General features: G+C 42.7%; 1 protein-coding gene across 3 annotated transcripts in view; it reads left to right on the plus strand.

Moving 5' to 3' along the window:
* Positions 1-827: 827 nt before the first annotated feature.
* The window catches only part of LOC139560479 (extended synaptotagmin-1-like), a 38105-nt gene continuing 14532 nt past the window's right edge, over positions 828-24400 (plus strand). The window contains exons 1-28 of one of the 3 annotated variants that reach the window (XM_071377299.1): positions 828-1594; positions 3108-3149; positions 6309-6443; positions 6645-6718; positions 6864-6936; positions 8663-8752; positions 10106-10161; positions 10386-10506; positions 10813-10989; positions 13397-13479; positions 13735-13783; positions 13862-13951; positions 14163-14264; positions 14899-14970; positions 15137-15223; positions 15387-15536; positions 15957-16076; positions 16212-16388; positions 17752-17837; positions 18070-18118; positions 18271-18360; positions 18790-18885; positions 19066-19137; positions 19651-19737; positions 19867-20013; positions 20146-20255; positions 20336-20540; positions 20690-20866. In XM_071377299.1, coding sequence (XP_071233400.1) covers positions 1235-1594; positions 3108-3149; positions 6309-6443; positions 6645-6718; positions 6864-6936; positions 8663-8752; positions 10106-10161; positions 10386-10506; positions 10813-10989; positions 13397-13479; positions 13735-13783; positions 13862-13951; positions 14163-14264; positions 14899-14970; positions 15137-15223; positions 15387-15536; positions 15957-16076; positions 16212-16388; positions 17752-17837; positions 18070-18118; positions 18271-18360; positions 18790-18885; positions 19066-19137; positions 19651-19737; positions 19867-20013; positions 20146-20255; positions 20336-20540; positions 20690-20866 — 3177 coding nt within the window. In that variant the 5' untranslated portion in view covers positions 828-1234. The remainder of the gene's footprint in view (positions 1595-3107; positions 3150-6308; positions 6444-6644; positions 6719-6863; positions 6937-8662; positions 8753-10105; positions 10162-10385; positions 10507-10812; positions 10990-13396; positions 13480-13734; positions 13784-13861; positions 13952-14162; positions 14265-14898; positions 14971-15136; positions 15224-15386; positions 15537-15956; positions 16077-16211; positions 16389-17751; positions 17838-18069; positions 18119-18270; positions 18361-18789; positions 18886-19065; positions 19138-19650; positions 19738-19866; positions 20014-20145; positions 20256-20335; positions 20541-20689; positions 20867-24400) is intronic. The other 2 variants (XM_071377308.1, XM_071377318.1) reach the window with 2 other exon arrangements.

Genomic DNA, 24400 nt, shown 5'->3' on the forward strand with positions numbered 1-24400 from the left:
GGTTAGCTAAAATGCAATAAATAAATAGTTTGACATCAATTTGACAAAAGCTGTACCATCTAGCCATGACCCTGGTACAGGCTTTAGGGGGGATTGCATTGGCGACCTGTCATTCAGGGCAGATGGAGCAGTTTGCAAACAATGTAAAAAAAAATATATGAAAAAATAAAGCTGCATACAAACATGATCTCTTTTTTGCTTTCTTGACAAAGGCAGCTCCAAAATGCAGATGTTTGCCCCACCAAGATGTACTAAAATCGCCACTGGGGGATTGGGAAAGAATAGGAGCTCTGCAAGTGTAAAATAAACAGAAGTGCATGGGTTATAGTCTGTGAATTGCTTTTCTGTATTGACTATGGGTAATTTTGGGTACAACTCTGAAAAACATAATGAATAGGCCTAGGCCTACTGTATGTTTTTTTTGGGGGGTCCAATGTGTAAATTTCCCCCGCAGCTGTGCCTTTCTGTCTCTCAAACCGAAATAGATGCCCGGGGTGGGAGGATTTTTCATAGACATTTTTACAGATTAGATCAATGTAATACTGCTTTCGCGGCACTTCAGCACGCAGTGACAGTTCGCTTCAGTTTTTCCGCAACCCTAACCTTTAGTTGCCAACTATCGACCCATGACAAGTCAAGCATGCGAAGTCAGGAATGAGTCAAATAATTCGACTGCTGCTTTTCTCTTCGGTCCTTGCTATCTGGGATCCTTAAGACGTCGAACTCTGACGTCACCACATTGAAATATACATTTTAACTGGTAATGGTTTCATGGTTAAGGGAAGGGACGTCCCAAGAATCCCAGATAGCAGTAATCCTTTTCATTTTATGGGCTGGGCGTATTTCGGTTCTGCTAACGGCACTGGCTAGATTCTAGAACACAGCCCTGGCCTAGTCTAGTGTGTTCATATGTTTTTCCTCCTTGAAAGACAACACATGGAGGAGTAGCTAGCTACGTATTGAAATGTGTTATTGTAATTTTTTAGTAAATGGCTTATTAAGTTGTGTACTCAACGTTTAATGCCACGCATTGTCTAAATTTGGCAGTACCCGTACACTACCCGCTAAGAAGACTGGCTGGATTATGAAGATATAGAGATGCAGTTTTAAAATCGACTAGATACATAGCCTATTCGTCAGTACTGAGTTGTAGCCTACATTAGATAGCAGTCTGTTGAAAAGTAGGCATTGAAGAACTTGCGCTAGCTTACATTTTCTGTCAGAAAACGCCACGATGCAAAATCCGGACTCGGGGCAGGGAGAATCCACCAAGGACGCATCTGGGTCGGCCCATTCCGAAAAGAATACACCGAATAGTTTAGAACTTGAAACCCCCAAACCACAAGGTGTTGACGCTGTATCGGTTCTTTGGACATTCGGCAAGTGCCTAGGTGCCTTGCTGCCCGTTTATCTTGCAGGGTACTACCGAGTTAGCACCAGTCTGTTGGTGTTCGGGCTCATGGTCTACACGGGATGGAAGCACTCACGTGAGGCAAAAGAAGCTCGTCTGCGGTCCGCCATTCATCACAATGACAACGAACAACAATATACAGACATGAAAATGTTCAAAAGTAAAAAGGATCTCCCTGCTTGGGTAAGATAACTTTGATAACCATTGGTCACTGATAAGGTGCTCCATTATCTATGTTTGTGGTCCCCTTCCCCCCCATCAGATGTCACAAGTCGACCTCCTCCACCTATCTAGGTCTATGGTCCTAGCGAGCCAGTCTGTTCCACACACAGAACATATCAAAGGACCAAATATATCCTCGCAAATGTATCCAAAACCATAGCTAATTTGATCGAAATGATTACTGTGCACTAGGAAACATTAACATCATTTGAACATAGGGACAACAATGTTATTATACAGTTATTACATCTACATGCTAAAATCCCTGGCTCTAACTGCCTCCAATATTTGTATAGCTGGTATACTGTATGCAGGCCCTATGTCATCATCCCCATGCAGCTGAGCTGAGACAGAATTGATTTTTCTTCCCGTAAGGTAATAATTTGAAGCACTCAGACCATTGATGCCTAGGTATAGATGTTGAAGACCATTTGAGATGTACTGATTGAGGCGTGGTCTTTTGATGCGCTCTCTTTTTCTCTACAGTGTTTCTCTCCATTCTCTCTACAGTTTAATTCTCTATCTCTCTTGCTCCCTATGTATGATTCCTCCGCCTCCTCAGCTTCTTCTATATTAGGCAATTCTCAATATGTCTTCCCACGGGACTAAGAGGGGAAAAAAGGAGGGAGTGAGTCAGAGAATGAGTCTATTTCAGAATAACAGATAAGGGGAATAAACAAGCTACTGGTCACAACATAACCTTTAGCATTTAGTCTGTTTGGGGTGACGAATCTGTTTGGGGTGAATAATCTGTTTGGGGTGAAGAATCTGTTTGGGGTGAAGAATCTGTTTGGGGTGAATAATCTGTTTGGGGTGAAGAATCTGTTTGGGGTGACGAATCTGTTTGGGGTGAAGAATCTGTTTGGGGTGACGAATCTGTTTGGGGTGAAGAATCTGTTTGGGGTGAAGAATCTGTTTGGGGTGAAGAATCTGTTTGGGGTGACGAATCTGTTTGGGGTGACGAATCTGCTTGGGGTGAAGAATCTGTTTGGGGTGTCAAATCTGTTTGGGGTGAAGAATGGTGTTTGTTTAAACTATAATCAGTACTTGACTGAAATAGGTTCCGGTACTCATTTTGGGTGCCAGTACTGTTTATATTTAGGTGCAGGAGCTCCACAATACTTTTGAGCTAATATTCTATAAGAGGAACAGGAGCTCAAGCGGTAGAACATTTGAGGTGCCGGTACTCAGCTCCGGTGAGCTCCTGCCCAAGTCAAGCACTGACTATAAGGGAGTTCTGTTTAGTGCCAAATGAAGGCATTGAGATGATGGTGCACTTATGTCGTTCTCACCCACTTCCTGTCCCTCGGATGTAGAAAGTTTCCGTTGTGGCATTCACTAACAACACAGACAAAAGCACTGGGAAAAGCTAGTCTGATAACCCTAGCTATACAACTCATTATGTACATGATAAGACAACTCCTGTATTCCTCCTAAATCTGTGACTGATGTATTTATTTATAATTTCTCACAGGTCAACTTCCCAGATGTGGAAAAGGTGGAATGGCTCAATAAGGTACTGCGACATTACCTCTCTACATCAGTTTTCATCTGGTAACCTCTCCGCTTACAAATGCCTGCCCTTTAGAGAGTGCAAAGAGAAACCCTATTCATCATTCTCCCATTAAACACACAGCAAACACACATGCCTATCGCTGTCTCTGTGAGCCAGCTGCTATGTTGATAGATGGGTGGTGGGGCATGGTAGCTGAGTGATTAGTGCTGCTGCCGGTACGCTGCCATGTTACAGCAGGGACGCCCACCCCAGTAGCCTCGCCACTGTGTCTGGGCTGTAGGCAGCTTTCTCCCCTCCTACAGTAGAGAGCAGAGCAGGCCCATTGCCAGGCCACTCTGTCAACCTTTCCATATTAGTGCTGCCTGACTCACAGGAAGAGGGAGGGGCCAGCTAAACCCCTAAAATCCAATCAAATGGCAACAATTGTCCCTTCTCCCACAACCTCTCTTTCACTCTGTCTCTTCCAGCCCCTCAAATTATTTTTATTATTTTTAAATTGAACCTTTTTTTAACTGGGCAAGTCAGTTACAATGACTGCCTACCCATTGTAGTGGCCCAGCCTGCAAAACCAGGCTGGGCCTGTGTTCTAAGAATAGGCCTCAGCCAAGACTGAAATTATGATTTTCGCTACAATGGGAACACGAGGTCCGAGCACAGCTATCTCTTAGACAAAGCAGATATTTGAGTTGGATTTCCCTCTAGGTGCCATTGCCCAGAAACCCTTGCTGTTCATGTTGCAGACTGAACCCAGATGTAATTTCTTTCTATAGCACGCATCTACAGTATACTGTGCATTCGGAAAGTATTCAGACCCTTTCACTTTTTCCTCATTTTGTTACATTACAGCATTATTCTAAAATTTATTAAATTATGATTTTTCCTTAATCTACACACAATACCCCATAATGACAAAGCAAAAACAGGTTTTTATACATTTTTGCAAATGTATTACAAATAAAAAACAGATACCTTATTTACATAAGTATTCAGACCCTTTGCTATGAGACTTGACATTGAGTTTAGGATGCACATCCTGTTTCCATTGATCATTCTTGAGATGTCCACCTGTGGTAAATTCAATTTATTGGACATGATTTGGAAAGGCCCACCTGTCTATTTATGGTCCCACAGTTGACTGTGCATGTCAGAGCAAAAACCAAGCCATGAGGTTGAAGGAATTGTCTGTAGAGGTCTGATACATAATTGTGTTGAGGCAAAGATCTGGGGAAGGGTACCAAAAAGAAAATCTGCAGCATTCTCCCCAAGAACACAGTGGCCTCCATCATTCTTAAATGGAAGTTTGGAACCACCAAGACTCTTCCTAGAGCTGGGCGCCCGGCCAAACTGAGCAATTGGGGGTGAAGGGCCTTGGTCTTGGAGGTAACCAAGAACCCGATGGTCACTCTGACAGAGCTCCAGAGTTCCTCTGTGGAGATTGGAGAACCTTCCAGAAGGACAACCATCTCTGCAGCACTCTCCCAAATCAGGCCTTTATGGTAAAGTGGCCAGACAGAAGCCACTCCTCAGTAAAAGGCACATGAAAGCCCGCTTGGAGTTTGCCAAAAGGCACCTAAAGGACTCAGACCACAAGAAATATGATTCTCTGGTCTGATGAAACCAAGATTGAACTCTTTGGCCTTAATGCCAAGTGTCATGTCTGGAGGAAACCTGGCACCATCCCTATGGTGAAGCATGATTTTGGCAGCGTCATGCTGAGGGTATGTTTTTCAGTGGCAGGGACTGGGAGACTAGTCAGGATCGAGGGAAAGATGAATGGAGCAAAGTACAGAGAGATCCTTGATGAAAACCTGCTCAGGACCTCAGACTGGGGTGAAGGTTCACCTTCCAACAGGACAATGACCCTAAACACACAGCCAAGACAATGCAGGAGTGTCTGAATGTCCTTGAGTGGCCAAGCCAGAGCCCGGACTTGAACCCGACAATGCAGAAGTTTCTGAATGGCCTTGAGTGGCAAAGCCAGAGCCCAGACTTGAACCCGATCTAACATCTCTGGAGAGACCTGAAAATAGCTGTGCAGCAACGCTCCCCATCCAGCTTGAGAGGATCAGCAGAGAAGAATGGGAGAAACTCCCCAAATACAGGTGTGCCAAGCTTATAGCATTATTTGCGGCTGCAGGTAGCCTAGTGGTTAGAGCATTGGGCCAGTAACTGAAAGGTCGCTAGATCGAATCCCTGAGCTGACACGGTAGAAGTTTGTCGTTCTGGCCCTGAACAAGGCAGTTAACCCACTGTTCCTAGGCCGTCATTGTAAATAAGAATTTGTTCTTAACTGACTTGCCTAGTTAAATAAAATAAAAAAATATATATACCCAAAAAGACTTGAGGCTGTAATAGCTGCCAAAGGTGCTTCAACAAAGTACTGAGTAAAGGGTCAGAACACTTATGTAAATGTGATATTTCTGTAATTTTATTTTTAATACATTTGCAAAAATGTCAAAAAATTTGTTTTTGCTTTGACATTATGGGGTATTGTGTGTATATTGATGAGGGGGAAAAACTATTGAGTCAATTTTACCAGCAGCCTCACAGCTTACAAAACTGGGACACTGACCGACGATCGCCTTAATTGGCAGCACCTGGTGTGCTTATCAACCAGGCTCAGCACCTGGACAAGGTTGCTGCTGCCCCCTGGGGGAATGGAGTGTGGATGGGTTTCGTGGATAGTGTTTGTCTACGTCCTAACACTAACCTTGCCCAATAGGAACCATATTATCTAAACAGTGAAGGTTGGACATAAACAGATCTACAGGTAACGGGTGGGCCCAGAATCCTGAATATGTGAAACTATGTCTATCATGGAAAAGACAGACGTGTGCACAGCTGAAGTCTAATCTGTCACATGCATGTTGCCCTAGTTCTTATTGACACATTGAGTACGACCACCATAAGATAATCATGCCTGGGTATTTGAAGCTGAGACATTTTAAAGTAGTAGGCCTATTGCCGTTAGAGAGTGGTGTGCTTGTGCTTCCACATTAACTCCTGAAGTAGCAAGGGGTAGAACAAGTCTTATCTGTGTTTCCCTCAGAGAAAATGTTGCAATAACCTGATTTAGTATTGCTGAAAAGCAATTACCTGGTGTGCATTACACTAATTATAGCCATCATCCCTGCTCCTCTCCCTGTCCCCCCAACTCAGATCCTGCAGCAGGTGTGGCCGTTTGTGGGTCAATATCTGGAAAAGCTGCTAGTGGAGACCATCGCTCCATCCATCCGTGCCTCCAGCACTCACCTCCAGACCCTCACCTTCACTAAGGTGGACTTTGGGGACAAGGTAACTTCTAAGATAACATCCCCCATACACACACACACACACACACTGCTACAGGTCTCATCATACTATACATGACACAAGATTTTCTTTCACTCTCACTGAGATGGACAATATTGGACTATGGTCTTTCATAGTCTTACATAATTGTGTTCTCTTGGTGTGTGTATGTTCTTTGTTGACAATGCTGTATGTGTGTTGTAGGCCATGAAGGTGGTGGGTGTAAAAGCACACACAGAGAATGAGAGGGGACAAGTCCTGCTGGATGTGTACATCAGGTGACCTTCAACCCTTCAATGTTTAACTTTCCTCCAGGCCTCAGAGGCACCATTCACTCTCACTTCCAAATTCGGAAGTTCAAAACCATTATACAAGGACCAATTATTGCAATGTGCTACAGTATCCTTCTCTTTTACCTTGCAGCTATGTTGGAAATGTTGAGATCAATGTGGAGGTTAAGAGGTATTTCTGCAAAGCAGGAGTCAAGGGAATACAGGTATGTTTTATTTTCTCTCTAGTCTGTAATAAGGCTGTGGGATATTATGGAAAATAGGGAGAAAATAAGGTATTGACCTGACAAAGAGAAAGGGAGAGGCAGGAAGAGATATTGGTAACACAATAATATAATGTTAAAACATAACTAAGAAATGACGTCTTTATTTTTAATGTACAGTACCAGTCAAACGTTTGGACACACATACTCATTCGAGGGTTTTTCTTTATTTTTACTATCATCTACATTGTTGAATAATAGTGAAGACATCAAAGCTATGAAATAACACATAAGGAATCAAGTAGTAAGAAAAAAAAAGTTAAACAAATCAAAATATATTTGAGATTTGAGATTATTCAAAGTAGCCACCCTTTGCCTTGATGACAGCTTTGCACACTCTTGGCATTTTCCCAGCTTCACCTGGAATGTTTTTCCAATTTTTGAAGGAGTTCCCAGATATGCTGAGCACTTGTTGGCTGCTTTTCTTTCACTCTGCGGTCCAACTCATTCCAAACCATCGGGAGGTCGGTTGATTGTGGAGCCCAGGTCATCTGATGCAGCACTCCATCGCTCCCCTTCTTGGTCAAATAGCCCTTACACAGCCTGGAGGTGTGTTGAAAAATAAATGGTAGTCCCACTAAGCGCAAACCAGATGGGATTGTGTATCGCTGCAGAATGCTGTGGTAGCCACGCTGGTTAAGTGTGCCTTGAATTCTAAATAAATCACTGACAGTGTCACCAGCAAAGCACACCATCACACCTCCCCCTCTATGCTTCACGGTGGGAACCACACATGCGGAGATCATCTGTTCACGTACTCTCACAAAGACACGGCGATTTGAACCAAAAATCTCCACCGGTCTAATGTCCATTGCTTGTGTTTCTTAGCCCAAGCCGGTCTCTTCTTATTGGTGTCCTTTAGTAGTGGTTTCTTTGCAGCAATTCAACCATGAAAGCTTTATTCACGCAGTCTCCTCTGAACAGTTGATGTTGAGATGTGTCTGTTACTAGCATTTATTTGGGCTGCAATTTCTGAGACTGGAAACTCTAATGAACTTATCCTCTGCATTAGAGGTAACTCTGGGTCTTCCTTTCATGTGGCGGTCCTCTTGAGAGCCAGTTTCATCATAGCACTTGATGGTTTTTGCAACTGCACTTGAAGAAACTTTCAAAGTTCTTGAAATGTTCTCCATTGACTGAACTTCATCTCTTAAAGTAATGATGGACTGTCATTTCTCTTTGCTTATTTGAGCTGTTCTTACCACCCCTACCATGTCACAACACAACTGATTGGCTAAACGCATAATGAAGGAAAGAAATTACACAAATTAACTTTTAACAAGGCACAACTGTGACTTCCTCATGAAGCTGGTTGAGAGAATGCGAAGAGTGTGCAAAGCTGTCATCAAGGCAAAGGGTGGTTACTTTGAAGAATCTCAAATATAAAATATATTTTGATTTGTTCAACACTTTTTTGGTTACTACATGATTCCATATGTGTTATTTCATAGTTTTGATGTCTTCACTATTATTCTACAATGTAGAAAATAGTAAAAAATAAAGAAAAACCATTGAATGAGTAGTTGTATCCAGAATTTTGACTGGTATTGTATGTATGTATAAACAAATAATTCACAGTCTATACTTATAAATCCCTATAAGTGTTTTTATAAAGCTTATGTCAGTTTTGCGATTTTATATTAATGTATTCCCTCCTCTCTCTTCCCAGCTGCATGGGATGATGCGGGTGATTCTGGAGCCTCTGATTGGAGATGTCCCCATCGTGGGCGCAGTCACCATGTTCTTTATCCGCAGGCCGGTGGGTAGCTGGAACCATCCCCCTCTTTCCTTAACACCATCAGTCTGTCCATCTTTCCCTTCATATCCTCTTTACTCCCAACACTCCACCATCTCACACTCCCTGTTACTTCACACGAAAAAATAATGGTTCCAAATAGTACCAGGTAGGTTCTTTGGCTTGTAACCATAGCGGAACCCTTTTTGGTGCTATATAGAACCCTTTTTTGAAGGTTCTATAAAGAACCATGCTCATTATGTTCGAAATGGAGCCTGTATTGTGCTATAAAGAACCCTTTCCTAAGGTTCTATAAAGAACCATTAAATAAGGTTCTATATAGCACAAAAAAAGTTACTATGGTTACAACCCTTTTTGTGGCTATATAAGAACCCTTTTTTATGGTTATTTTTTTCTCCACAATTTCGATCTTGTCTCATTGCTCCAACGGGCAGCGAAGGTCGAGTCATGCGTCCTCCAACACATGACCCGCCAAACTGCGTTTCTTTACACCCGCCCGCTTAACCTGGAAGCCAGCCGCACCACCTTTCAACTGAAGACTGAGGTCAGCCTGCAGGCGCAACAAGGAGTCGCTAGAGCACAATGAGCCAAGTAAAGTCCCCCGGCCAAACCCTCCCCAATTGTGCACCGCCTTATGGGACTCCCGATCACGATACAGCCCGGGATTGAACCCGGGTCTGTGGTGACACCTCTAGCATTGTGACACAGAGCCTTAGACTGCTGCGCCACTTGGGAGGCTCCTTTGTAGATCCTTTTGAAGAACTATACAGGGTTTATTATTCTGGTCAGCCATATTATATTGTTACAATTTCATAGGCGTTATAATTGTGTTAATTGGCAAGTTGAATCAAATGAGCTATTTCTAGATCAGCTAGTGGTCCCTGGAGAAAGAATTGAGAATCACTGACTGATTTAGTCAACCATTCTCAAGTGACACAAGACACTGTCACTGGCCATAGTCATATATATAATGTGTGTTGGCATAACACAACACATTAGATAAACTGGAATGGCACCCTCACTCACAGTTGCACAAAAAGAGCTGTGTGCAAACCACACCCCAAAATATTCTAATGAGCCATCGCCCGTACATTTGAATCATCACTAGAAGAGCAAATAACAATTTTCTGATCTGAAAAGAACCATTGAAGAGCTCAAATGGTTCTTTGAGTAATTATGGTTCCACATAGAACCATAACCCTTCCCAAAGAACCTTTGCGGAACCCTCATTGTTTTGTGTGTTGTTCTACTGTACATGCCTTCATGTGTTATGTATCTCTCTTTCTCTTTGTATTGGATGTCTGAAACCCCAACATTCCTCATATTTTCCCTCATCTCCTCACCCCTGTCCTATAGAAACTGGACATCAACTGGACTGGACTGACCAACTTACTGGACATCCCTGGTCTGAAGTGAGTCTGACTTTGTCTGTTGTTATTGTTCTGTAATTGGAGTCACTATGTCATGTGATGATAATTCACTTCATGTAACACTTAACTATACTTTACTGTATGCCCCAACTGATACAATCAGTGCTATGCTATGATATTGCTGTATTTTGATATACTATGTTTGTGCACTTCCATGTGTCTACTGTATATATAAAGTCGAGTGCTCCCTCTCCTGTGTTTCTCAGCATTATGTCTGACACCATGATAATGGATGCCATAGCTTCCCACCTGGTTCTGCCCAACCGTCTGACTGTTCCCCTGGTAGCAGACCTGCACGTTGCCCAGCTTCGCTCTCCTCTGCCTAGGGTGAGTCCACACTCTCCACAAACACTCTCCACAAACACACACATTTATTTACTCAGACCACAGACTCTATGTGTCTTGTCTGAGCTTATGACTGCCAAACTGATATACAGACGTACAGACTGATATACACACACAGTAGAGCTTATACCAGTATCAATCCTCTCACTGTCTTCCTCTCCCTCCCTCCCCATTAAATAATTCATTGTTCCTTCCTACTCTGTATCTGTGCCCTCTCATCCTTCTATTTTTCTCTCTCCCTATTTCTCTCTCCCTCTCCCCCGCTCTCTCTATCTCCCGCCCCCTCAGGGTGTGGTGCGTATCCACCTCTTGGAGGCTGATGACCTGCCAGCTAAGGACAACTACATTAAGGGGGTGATAGCAGGGCTGTCTGACCCTTACGCCCTGTGTAGGGTGGGTCCTCAGACCTTCACCTCCCACGTTGTGGACAACACTGTCTGTCCCAAGTGGGGAGAGATGTACGAGGTGAGGGGGCCAGGAGCCAGAGGATTGCGTAAAATCACTCATTCCTATTTCATTGAATGTCATTGCCACATGTTAGTGTTGCATTTCCTGTTGCAAAACGGCATGTCTTAATTTCCAATTATTTGTTTAGGGAGAGAATGCATTACTTGGTAGAGAATGCATTGGTCCAGTAGCAATGTGGGGATTCCCCTATGTATGTCTGTCTATTAAGGTTAATTTGTTTTTTTACAAAACAATCACTCTGCCAATGACACACAGTCAAACTGAGTAATCATAGAGTAAAGAGCCACATTGTCTCTGTGTTGTTGGTCCTCATGGTGTTGTGTACAGTGCATTCGGAAGTATTCAGACCACTTGACTTTTTCCACATTTTGTTACGTTACAGCCTTATTGAATTACTTATTTTCCTCATTAACCTACACACAAACCCCCCCATTGTCAGCAGCATACCACCCTGCATACCACTGCTGGCTTGCTTCTGAAGCTAAGCAGGGTTGGTCCTGGTCAGTCCCTGGATGGGAGACCAGGTGCTGCTGGAAGTGGTGTTGGAGGGCCAGTAGGAGGCACTCTTTCCTCTGGTCTAAACAAAGATCCCAATGCCCCAGGGCAGTGATTGGGGACACTGCTCTGTGTAGGGTGCCGTCTTTCGGATGGGACGTTAAACGGGTGTCCTGACTCTCTGAGGTCATTAAAGATCCCATGGCACTTATCGTAAGAGTAGGGGTGTTAACCCCGGTGTCCTGGCTAAATTCCCAATCTGGCCCTCAACCATCACGGTCACCTAATAATCCCCAGTTTACAATTGGCTCATTCATCCCCCTCCTCTCCCCTGTAACTATTCCCCAGGTCGTTGCTGCAAATGAGAACGTGTTCTCAGTCAACTTACCTGGTAAAATAACGGTAAAATAAATAAAATAAATAAATAAAATAATGACAAAGCGAAAACAGGTTTTTCGAAATGTTTGAAAAATATAAAAACTGAAATAGCTTATTTACATAAGTATTCAGACCCTTTGCTATGAGACTCGAAATTGAGCTCAGTTGCATCTTGTTTCCATTGATCATCCTTGAGATGTTTCTACAACTTCACCTGTGGTAAATTCAATTGATTTGACTTTATTTGGAAAGGCACACACCTGTCTATATAAGGTTCCACAGTTGACAGTGCATGTCAGAGCAAAAACCAAGCCATGAGGTCAAAGGAATTGTCCGTAGAGCTCCGAGACAGGATTGTGTCGAGGCACATAACTGGGGAAGGGTGCCAAAAAAATGTTATGGGGTACTGTGTGTAGCATTGAAGGTCATTGAAGGTCCCCAAGAACACAGTGGCCTCCATAATTCTTAAATGGAAGAAGTTTGGAACCACCTCTTCCTAGATGTTTACCCCCCAGCCAAACTGAGCAATCGATGGAGAAGGACCTTGGTCAGGGAGGTGACCAAGAACCCGATGGTCACTCTGACAGAGCTCCAGAGTTCCTCTGTGGAGATTGGAGAACCTTCCAGAAGGACAACCATCTCTGCAGCACTCCACCAATCAGGCCTTTATGGTAAAGTGGCCAGACAGAAGCCACTCATTAAAAGGCACATGACAGCCCGCTTGGAGTTTGCCAAAAGGCACCTAAAGGACTCTCAGACCATGAGAAACAAGATTCTCTGGTCTGATGAAACCAAGATTGAACCTTTTGGCCTGAATGCCAAGCATCATGTCTGGAGGAAACCTGCGCCATCCCTACGGTTAAGCATGGTGGTGGCAGCATCATGCTGTGGGGATGTTTTTCAGCGGCAGGGACTGGGAGACAAGTCAGGATCGAGAGAAAGATGAACGGAGCAAGGTACAGCGAGATCCTTGATGAAAAGAGCACTCAGGAGCACTCAGGACCTCAGACTGGGGCAATGGTTCACCTTCCAACAGGACAATGACTTTAAGCAGACAGCAAAGACAAGAGTGGCTTCGGGACAAGCCTCTGAATGTCATTGAGGGGCCCAGCCAGAGCGCGGATTTGAACCTGATCGAACCTGTCTGGAGAGACCTGAAAATAGCTGTGCAGCTCCCCATCTAACCTGACAACGCTTGAGAGGATCTGCAGAGAATGGGAGAAACTCCCCAAATACAGGTGTGCCAAGCTTGTAGCGTCGTACCTAAGAAGACTCGAGGCTGTAATTGCTGCCAAAGGTGCTTCAACAAAATACTGAGTAAAGGGTCTGAATACTTATGTAAATGTGATACGCAAAAATGTCTAAAAACCTGTTTTTGCTTTCTCATTATGGGGTACTGTGTGTAGATTGATGAGGGGAAAAAACTATTTAATCCATTTTAAAATAAGACTGTAATGTAACAAAATGTGGAAAAAGTCAAGGGTTCTGAATACTTTCCGAATGCAACTGTATGTTCATGTGTGTATGTCAGGTCATAGTCCATGAAGTACCAGGTCAGGAGCTGGAGGTGGAGGTGTATGACAAAGACCCAGACCAGGATGACTTCCTGGGGAGGTAGCTACATCTGCCTGTCCATGGGTTTCTGTGTGCCACACTGCCACTTTTGACTGTTTCCCTTCCCTTTCACCTCACTTAGCCCTGTAACTGAGTAGAAAGAGTATAACGTGTCCTAGTGTTTTACATGCAGTGTTCTCTTCTCTTCCTTAAATACTGCTGGATCTCTTTTCCTTCTTTTTCTCCATTGTCTTGTTTTCTCTGTTTTTGTTTATTTCTCTTTTTGTCTCTCTCCCACTCTGCCGTTTCCTACAGAACCAAGATAGATTTGGGTATCGTGAAGAAGTCCACAGTTGTTGATGAAGTGAGTTATTTTGAGTATTGAATGTCTGACACGGTTAGACACTACTTTGTCATCACAATCTGTATTTTTGTTTCTCAGTGGTTCACCCTGAAAGAAACCAAGTCAGGACGGGTCCATTTCAGACTGGAGTGGTTGGTCTTGCTGCCCAATACGGAGCGACTGGAGCAGGTCTGCATCCGTATCCTCCCTATCATAATATTCCTCCCAAAGTTAATGTTACAGCAGTATGAGGCCCATTCCGTCTTGTTTGATTATACACTGTGGTGACTGTGTACGCTGGCAGTGAGCTGTAGTGAAGGAATGTGCAGAATGAAAAGTACTTAGAGCTAAGTGCCTCTCCCCTCCTCTCAACTCCTCCCCCTCTCCCTTCCTCTCCCAGGTTCTTCAGAGGAACAAGAGCTTGACAGCGTCCAGTAAGACTTCTGATCCCCCCTCGGCAGCCATCTTGGCAGTGTATCTGGACAAGGCTGAAGCCCTTCCTGTGAGTCACACCTTGTCAACCTCCCCCCTCCTCCTCCTCCTCTCTCAGCCCTTAAGCTGCATCCTGTCTGTGGCTGCGAGGGTAGCGCTGTAACTGTCACTAGGGTTCTTGTTACACAGAGTTGTTCCCTACCCTCGGCCCTTGTTCACTTCCATTCACTGATCTGAGATAATTGCAACATCGGCTTTAAAGGCTAGCTTTCACGACATGTTGTTTTCACCTATCCAGTCCTGTCTGATCTGCAAAAGGAAGTGAATGGGAGCCAAGGAGAGGGAACAACCTTCTGGAATGAAACACACCCATAGTGGTGCTGTGTTTAGACTTCCTGAAACTCTTGGCACTCAACTCTGTTTCCTCTTTCTACTGTTTTTCGGCGGTTGCTATGCAACATCTATGCCAGTGGTTACCAACCCTAGTCCTGAAGAGCTACAGAGTGTGCAGGCTTTTGTTACAAACCCAGCACAAACACATCTGTTTCAACTAATCAAATCTAATTATCAATAACTTGATTAGTAGAATTAAATTATTTTAGTGCTGGGACGAAACTAAACCCCCTGTAGTGCTACATTAATAAAGTGTTAACGTTGTTTGTGTGTTTTATATGTTGATGTGTGTTTGTGTGTGTGTGTTTTAGATGAAGAAGGGCAACAAAGAACCCAGTCCCATGGTGCAGTTGTCTGTGCAGGACATCACTCGAGAGAGCAGGGTAAGACTACCAGAGTAGTGACTTACGAGACTTATTCCATCCGGCTCCTATAGCGGAACAAAGGACCAAACGGGGCTACCATAGTAACAGACTATCATAACCCTTTGCTTTGAAGTCAAACCCACTCCTATTTTGCATTCTCTCTATTCCTTAACACTGTTTTTAGACCTGTTGGACGACAATCAACCCAGAGTGGGAGGATGCCTTCACCTTCTTCATCCCAGATCCACGCAAGCAGTCAATAGACATTCAGGTACCTTGATATTCTAACTCCATAACATGTTTTGCACCAATTTGTTATTATTTGAATGCATTATTTCTGTCTGTTTCCTCATAGCAATCTGTTGAATGACCACACTCTTTCCTATGTGTGTATTCTTCATTGAACATTCTCACTATCCTCCCATCTCTTCCAGGTGAAAGACAACGACCGGATTCAGACTCTAGGTAGCCTGTCCATCCCGCTGTCCCGTCTGCTGTCCAGCCCCAACCTGTCTCTGGACCAGTGGTTCCAGCTTGACAAATCTGGCCCTGCCAGCCGCATCTACATCAACACTGTACTCAGGGTAAGAAACAGGTTCCTCCTCTCAATCCCAACCTACAGTAAGATGGATGCACATCTCTAAAGCTCAGTTTGCCCTATGTGTAATGCATTCTTCTCTTTCTTTCTTTCTTTCTTTCTTTCTTTCTTTCTTTCTTTCTTTCTGTCTGTCTGTCTCTCTTTGTTTATCTCTCTCTTTATCTGTCTCTCTCTCTCTCTCTCTTTGTTTCTCTCTATCTGTCTCTCTCGCTTTGTTTCTCTTTCTTTCTGTCTCTCTTTGTTTCTCTCTCTCTTTGTTTCTCTCTCTCTTTGTTTCTCTCTCTCTCTGTTTCTCTCTTTGTTTCTCTCTCTCGTTATCTGTCTCTCTCTCTTTGTTTCTTATGTTTCTCTCTCTCTCTTTGTTTCTCTCTCTCTCATTGTTTCTCGCTCTCCCTTTCTCTCTCAGGTGCTATGGTTGGATGAGGAGAACATTCCCACTTCCTCTACAGAGGCAGCTAGCCTAGCAGCTGGTCTCTCAAAGATACGCCCCCAACAGACCTCCCATGACCCCAGCTTTGCCACAGAGGTAAAGCATGTAATATACATGGACATACATGTTATTGTTAGAAACTAAGGTAGTTACAATTAAACCAAGTTAAAGTGTGATTGCAATGTTGAAGAGTCTGAGTCTATGATGAATTTCAGTGTTTTGTTGTTTTAGGGGGTGCTTAGAATCCACCTTCTAGAGGGCCAAAATTTGGTCCCAAAGGACAACATGATGGGGGGCATGGTAAAGGGCAAGAGTGACCCCTATGTTAAGATCAACATCGGGGGTGAGACCTTTGAAAGTCGTGTCATCAATAGGAACCTCAACCCCACCTGGAACGAGATTTATGAGGTACGATATCAACCTAATATTATCTTCATTTTCAAGTCGGAACATTTTAACAAAACAAATAAAGTATTTGGTTAAAACGGACAGTCATACCACTGTAGGGTTATAATGAGTTCAAGGAGGCCTCTGGTCATCAGAAAACAGAACCATAGAAAGAGTGCTTATCAACCAGTGATAATTTTGAAAACTATTTTAGATGTAGTTTTAGTGTTAGTCTTTATGACTAAATTACCTTTTAGACTTAGTCACATTTGAGTATTTTCATCCTTAGTTTTTGTTGTCAGTCGGATAAAACTCTGGACAATTTTAGTCTAGTTTTAATCACAGTAATTTTATTGCATTTTTCCCCCATGAAATAATCTATATCATCACGTGCACATTAAGATAGCCTTGTCCAACTAGACCTACTATCCCCTCGTATAGCTGGCACATTGCTTTTGTGGCAGATTGTAACCATTGCCAGCCATGATTTACCATAGGCTACAAAGCCTTGGCTACAGGTAAACAATTTAGGTTATACATCTCTTTTCTCCCCATCATAAACCTTGGGCTAAATAACAATGAATCCCCTAACAGGTGGAGAATCAGAGCTTTCCAACAATGCCAGAAATGTTAGGCTACTGTACTCCTAATATTCAGCAAATAGCATTCATATTTCCAATCGGGGGAAAAAACTACTGCGGTCGCATTTGCGAAGCGCGAGAGCGACAACACAGATGAATAACATAGAGCTTCTGATGTGATCAAAGCAGAAATAGCCCACATGACAGTAAGAGAGAGTAAACATTATTGTTTCTAGTTTAGGTTAGTTACAACTAAAGTGTCCTGAATGCGCACCAGTTCAAAAGATTGACGAGTGACTGAAGTGACATCCCGGGAGCTGTGTGGAAGAGCCAGACCGCGCAACTGAAATACGTTCATTCTGCCAATGAGAGGATTGCATTAAATATTCTGCAAAGGCATTCATGCTTATGATTGGACAAATCAGAAGAAAAGGAGCTTCATGTCAAATTGAATGTCCATTAGTCTCACGTGAAATCCTCGTCTCGTCACATTTTCGTCAACTAAAATGAAAACTAATTTCTTACATTTATTGTTTTTTACATGGCATCTCACATCGTTATCGTCATTAGCTTTCGATAGGAAAAATTGGTCATGGGGCGAATATTTTTCGTCATAGTTATTGTTTACGAAATGAACACTGTTAACAACCAGGACAGCAGTCTACCAATGAGTATTTACCCATTATTTAGAGGAAAATATTAGGTGACCTCAAAATCTCAGTGCTTCCCTGTGTGTTTCCAGTTTTAGTATGTAGAATATTGCTTTAACTGAAGCTGTTGTTGTGTGTTGTGTTGTCTCCCAGGTGGTTCTGACCACGCTGCCTGGCCAGGAGCTCCATGTAGAGATATTTGATAAGGACATGGACATGAAAGATGACTTCATGGGCAGGTATGCAGCTTGTGACCCAAATGGCAATATATTCTCTATATAGCGCACTACTTTAGGGTGTCATTTGGGATGCAAACGTAGTCTCTGGGAGCTAGATAGATTTCTATGTGTGGTGACTTTGGCACCCCCTTGGGCAGGGACATGTAACTACTCCCACGGATTAGATTTTGCTCCATATTCCGTTTGTACAGTTGTTTGCACTCTAACCTGATATTCCTATGTACCTATACAGGTTGAAGATTAGTTTGAAGGATATCATCACCTCTCAATACACTGACCAGGTGAGATCTGCCTGCCTGCATCAGAGTTAACATGACTTCATACTTTCCTTCACACAAACAAATCACTGCATATGTTACCATCCGATGTAAAAGCTCATTAGTTTCCCTGTTTCAGTGGTAGACTACACTGAGTTGTTATCTCTCTGTTCCAGTGGTACACTCTGAATGATGTGAAGTCAGGTCGTGTTCACCTGGTACTGGAGTGGGTACCAACAGTATCAGAACCAGGCATACTGGACCAGGTCAGTCCTTCTTCCTCTTTTAATAGAGATATCGTATTGTGATCAGAGAATCTCTTTTGCAAAACATAAGCTTTATAATAGGCAGTATTAAACAGTAGTGTAACGTGTCATGGGGTTCCTGAGTGGCGCAGCGGTCTAAGGCACTGCGTCTCGGTGCTAGAGGAGTCACTACAGACCCTGGTTCAAATCCAGGCTGTATCACAACCGGCGGTGATTTTTGAGTCCAATAGGGTGGCGCGCAGTTGGCCCAGCGTTGTCCGGGTTTGGCCAGGGTAGGCCGTTATTGTAAATAAGAATTTGTTCTTAACTGACTTGCCTGGTTAAATGAAATAAAAAATAAATAAAATCATTATACACACTGCCATCAGAGTAATGCATTCTTGTACACAGTGCCATACAGACCCAGTGACCTGTGTAAATGTCCCTAAGGTGTTCCAGTTCCAGTCCAGGCAGTCCTACCACAACAAGGCGGTTCCCTCTATGGCTCTACTCTTTGTGTTTGTGGAGAGGGCAGACGGCCTGCCAGTGAGTCTTTGCACCTCTTTCTCAGTTTGGAGGGGGTCTTATGATTTTGTGTGCAGGGATAATGTTAATGATGTTTATGTTTAGAGGACTAATTATATTTTGCATATGAACCTGGGTGCCTCTTTTGTGCACATGTAGTGTGTTTGTTTTGACTGTTTATTTATTGTGGTGTGTTTCTAGCTTAAGAAGAGTGGGAAGGAGCCAAAAGTGGGAGCTGAACTTGTTGTGGGGGGGACTTCCCATAAAACTACGGTGAGACAGACAACCCATTCAATGTGTCCTGTTAAAATTTGACATATGACACTGTAAAACCATTCAATGTGTCTTAAAAATAATATGTAATATTAATATGGTATTCTACCCCAAGCCATAAGACTGCTGAACAATTAATCAAATAACCACCCAGACTATTTACATTGACCCCCCCCCCTTTTGTTTTTACACTGCTGCTACTCGCTGTTTATTATCTATGCATAGTCACTTTACCTCTACTTAGATGTACAAATCACCTCAACTAACCTGTACCCCTGCACATTGACTCTGTACCGGTACCCCCTGTATATAGCCTCATTATTGTTATTTTATTATTACTTTTTATTTCTTTATTTCTTTTATTTAGTAAATATTTTCTTAACTCTATTCCTTGAACTGCATTGTTGATTAAGGGCTTGTAAGTAAGCATTTCACGTATATGGCGCATACAATTTGATTTGATATTTTGATCTGTGACAGTGAATTACTGCTCATGCCTCCTTCTCTATTAAGGTGTGTGATCGAACCATCTCACCCCAGTGGGAAGAGGCTTTTTACTTCCTGGTTCATGACCCCAGAGAAGAGCTCCTCATAGTGAAGGTAAGTGTGTATGTTAAAATATTTTTTTTAGATCAGAGCTTAAAGACGTGGGTTTTTATAAAAGGGTACTATACTCTTCACAGAATTACGAGGTCATTCATCCATCTTCCATTTTCTCTTCTCCTCTAGTTGTCTCACAGTTGGACCTTGCCTATTGGTTCTCTGGTGGTACCAATCAGAGAGCTGCTGTCAGAACCAGATCTGGTCCTGGATCAGTGGCTGAGTCTGGATGGAGCCTCACCTGACAGTCAGATTCTACTGAGGGCTGAACTCAAGGTGAGACACACTTGCACTTAACAAACACTCTATTACTCTGTAGGAGGCACTTTAGACGTGTGTTAATTCACTGCATGATATTTTGTGATAAGGTTATATGGTGGTGTTATTAAATGTGTTGTTGTACTACAGCTGCTGTGTCCCAAGAAGTGTGAGATTGATGTGGAGAGGGCAGATCAACCCAGAGCTCGAGCCGCCTCTACTGCTGAACAGAGACTGGAGAGAGACACAGTGCAGAAGAGGTAGAACAAATGAGGGTGTACTAATACATACATACACACAAACACACACGATTAACCAATTTCTCTTTTATTCCACCAAGTCTGCTCAGGTCTAGTTCAGTGGACACTCCCAGTGCTCCAGTCCCCAGCCTTCCCTCTATCCAAGCACCAGAGCCAGAGAAGGCTAAGAGAGTAACAGCTACTGAGATGGTCTCTGGGAAAGTACCTGAGGAGCTCACTGAGGAACCCAGTCCTCCTGAAACACTCCCCACACACACCAACCCTGATCCCAGCTTTGGCTCTGAGGTGAGATACAGTATGCCAGTGAAGGCCATTATTACAGTTGTTTTCTTTTGAGGTATACAGTACAATACCACATACAGTACTGTGTGAATTAGGTATGTCATGCTATACTGCTGTATTTGTGCAGTCTTGTTACTAGTGTTTGTTTTTAGGGGCTGCTGAGAATCCACCTACTGGAGGCCCAGAATCTTATCGCCAAGGACAACCTGATGGGTGGCCTGAAGAAGGGCAAGAGTGACCCTTACGTCAAGATCAACATCGGAGGGGTCAAGTTTAAGAGTCATGTGATCAAGGAGAACCTCAACCCTATCTGGAACGAGATGTATGAGGTATGGAGGGAGTTGTAGTTTTTAGGAAAAATGTGTTGTGTCTATATACATTTTGAACCGTAAACCCACATTAACTTGTATTTTGTCAGTACAGCCCCATGTACATAATATATTATACAGTATGTAACGTTGTTCGTCTGAGGAAGCAGGAGTAGACCAAAGCGCAGCGTGGTACGTGTTCATGATGTTTATTAATAACCTGAACACTGAAACAAAAAACTAAAGTGGAACAAAACGCAACAGTTCTGTCAGGTACTCACACAAAACAGAAAACAACTACCCACAAAACCAACATAGAAAATGGCAACCTAAATAGGCCAACCAATTCAGGCCACCATAAACCTACATACCCCTAGACCATACAAAATCCCCATAGATAAACAAAAACCCGAGACAAGACAAAAACTAAACAAACCACCCTTGTCACACCCTGACCTAACCAAAAAATAAAGAAAACAAATATAACTAAAGTCAGGGCGTGACACAGTATTACATAATACTTAGGGTAGTGTTACATCAGTCTAATCATAAACATATAGTAGGGTGTTCACCCATAAAATGATTAATTAATTAAAGGTTTACACAAATATGCCCATTCAATTCAGTAAGAAAAACAACAGTCCAAACCCCATGTCTCTACCATACAGTGCGTTCGGAAACTATTCAGACCTCTTGACTTTTTCTACATTTTGTTAGGTTACAGCCTTATTCTAAAATGTAAACTGAAATCACATTTACATAAGTATTCAGACCCTTTACTCAGTACTTTGTTGAAGCACCTTTGGTAGCGATTACAGCCTTGAGTCTTCTTGGGTATGACGCTACAAGCTTGGCGCACCTGTATTTGGGGAGTTTCTCCCATTCTTCTCTGCAGATCCTCTCAAGCTCTGTCAGGTTGGATGGGGAGCGTCGATGCACAGCTATTTTCAGGTCTCCAGAGATGTTAGATCGGGTTCACGTCCGGGCTCTGGCTGGGCCACTCAAGGACATTCAGAGGCTTATCCCGAAGCCACTCCTGCATTGTCTTGGCTGTGTGCTTAGGGTCGTTGTCCTGTTGGAAGGTGAACCTTCACCCCAGTCTGAGGTCCTGAGCGCTCTGGAGCAGGTTTTCATTAAGGATCTCTCTGTACTTTGCTCCGTTCATCTTTCTCTCGATCTTGACTAGTCTCCCAGTCTCTGCCGTTGAAAAACATCCCCACAGCATGATGCTGTCACCACCATGCTTCACCGTAGGGATGGCGCCAGTTTTCCTCCAGATGTGACACTTGGCATTCAGGCCAAAAAGTTAAATCTTGGTTTCATCAAACCAGAGAATCATGTTTCTCATGGTTTGAGAGTCCTTTAGGTGCCTTTTGGCAGGGCAGCCAACTCTAGGAAGAGTCTTGGTGGGGATGGCATCCCAGGTGTACTCCAATCAAGTTGTAGAAACATCTCAAGGATGATCAATGGAAACAGGATGCACATGAGCTCAATTTCAAGTCTCATAGCAAAGGGTCTGAATACTTATGTAAATAAGGTACTTCTGTTTTTAAAAAATTATAAATTTGCAAAAATGTAAAAAATAAAAAGGTTTTCGCTTTGTCATTATGGGGTATTAGATTGATGATGCCATTTAAAAAAAATCCAGAATAAGGCTGTAACGTAACAAAATTTGGAAAAGTCAAGGGGTCTGAATACTTTCCGAATGCACTGTATGACATTACTTTTGTGATTCAAGCATGAAGCATCACCCATCAACTCACGTGGTTGCTATGACTTAAGCTCCACCCACTAAACCTGACCTGTATGGATCTCAGCCACTCCGACAAGCCCTCTGATTGGTCAATGCGTTCTGATCGTTTGAGACTAGCCAGGATCTATCTATTCAAACAGGGACCACAGAGCCTGCCTCATCCATATATCCATGGATCAATGAATGTCATTTTTTATTTTTTATATTCTGCTGTCAGTTTAATTACATTTACAGTTCATAAAGGTTTAAACATTGTAAAACAAACACCTCTACAGCAATGTTCCCTCTAAACTGCGCGCGTCGGCCGCGCACTTCCTGCAGGACTGCCGCGCAGAAGATATGCCAATGACGTGCAGAGACGCAAGAGATTGAATTTAACTGAATTCGCCCCATTAGTTTCACTATATATATCACCGTTTTTCCTGTGATCGAATCAACATTATATCATCCCCTTTTCAATGTAACAAAACAAATCAAACGAGTCTGCTAGTTGACAAGTTATTAGCCCAGTTATAGAGAAGTATAGGTCAGACATGGGGAGTTACTGCTTCCTACAAGCAACACAATCTCACTCAAAAATATACACAATAAGTATTTCAGCAGATTTCGTGATATTTCAGCAGATTTCGTGTGTTTCTGTGTGGCTTAATTCGTGTGAAAAGACCCCAAAAAATGGTGTGATTTAATTCGTAGGAAAAGACACACATTTTTGTGCGACTTCATTGATAGAAAAAAAACATTTGGGGGGGCCAACGAGTCAGCACTTTGATAGATTTTGGGCAATCGTGTTCTACACTGCTTTTTTTTTGTGTCCCACATTTATTTATATAAAAAACAAACGTGTTAACAACCCAATATTGTTAATCAACCAGGTTGTCACCGAAATACATATAATATTATAGTTGCCTTACGTTTTTTATTATTTAATGCCAATGCTGTTTTTTATGCTTGTTTTCGCTTAATACTTTGGGATACTGGTACTATGTCGGATTTTATGAGGGTCGCCAGATTGGAGTAAAAAACTGTATTTTTCTGTGTTTTTTTGTGGTATCGATGAAGGTATTTGATTTGGGAATGGGGATACATTTTCTTGATGGGAAATTAATTCATCAATAAATGTGGGGAAACAAAAAACCTGCAAAAAAAATCTGTTTGGTTTAAATTCCTCTTGTGTACCTTCATGGCATTTTCAACTATAACGAATCTGGACTATGATCAATTAAGCCATATCAATGCAGTTAAACAGGTTATTGTAAAAATAAAGAATTATGTTGGCTTATACTTATGGAACTTCCAAGGCTGTTTCATGATGATTATTATGGTCGTGTCAATCTCACGTCTAGTTATGTGATCTAGTGGTGGGAAGCATTCTGTTTTTCAACATTGTGTTGGGTGTAATTACATTGATATAAGCTACAATGGGCGTGACGGATAGAAGTAATCACTACACGTGGGATAGAGCCTTACATCAACGCTGCCTGAAGCTGAATGGAAAGTGCTCTGCCCTGACCAGTTATTCAGAAGAAAACCCTCTGTGACTTTTATCATTATTACAATGTCTGCTGACATTGAACATAGCTTAGGGTTAGGGTATTTAATTAATTTCAGACTCCTATGCCACTATTCCCAACATCCTATACCCCATAGGTTGTAAAGAAACCCTTTCTAAGGTGATATAATTTGTATCATTATTATAGGGCTGTGAAACCCATAGCCGAATTACTTCAGACTGAGCATTTCTCACCATTTATTTACGTAGAGCAATTTCCGTTTAATAGCAGGTAGTGTCCATTTATTTACAG

Source organism: Salvelinus alpinus, chromosome 2, assembly GCF_045679555.1.
Source record: "Salvelinus alpinus chromosome 2, SLU_Salpinus.1, whole genome shotgun sequence".
Taxonomy (NCBI): Eukaryota; Metazoa; Chordata; class Actinopteri; order Salmoniformes; family Salmonidae; genus Salvelinus; species Salvelinus alpinus.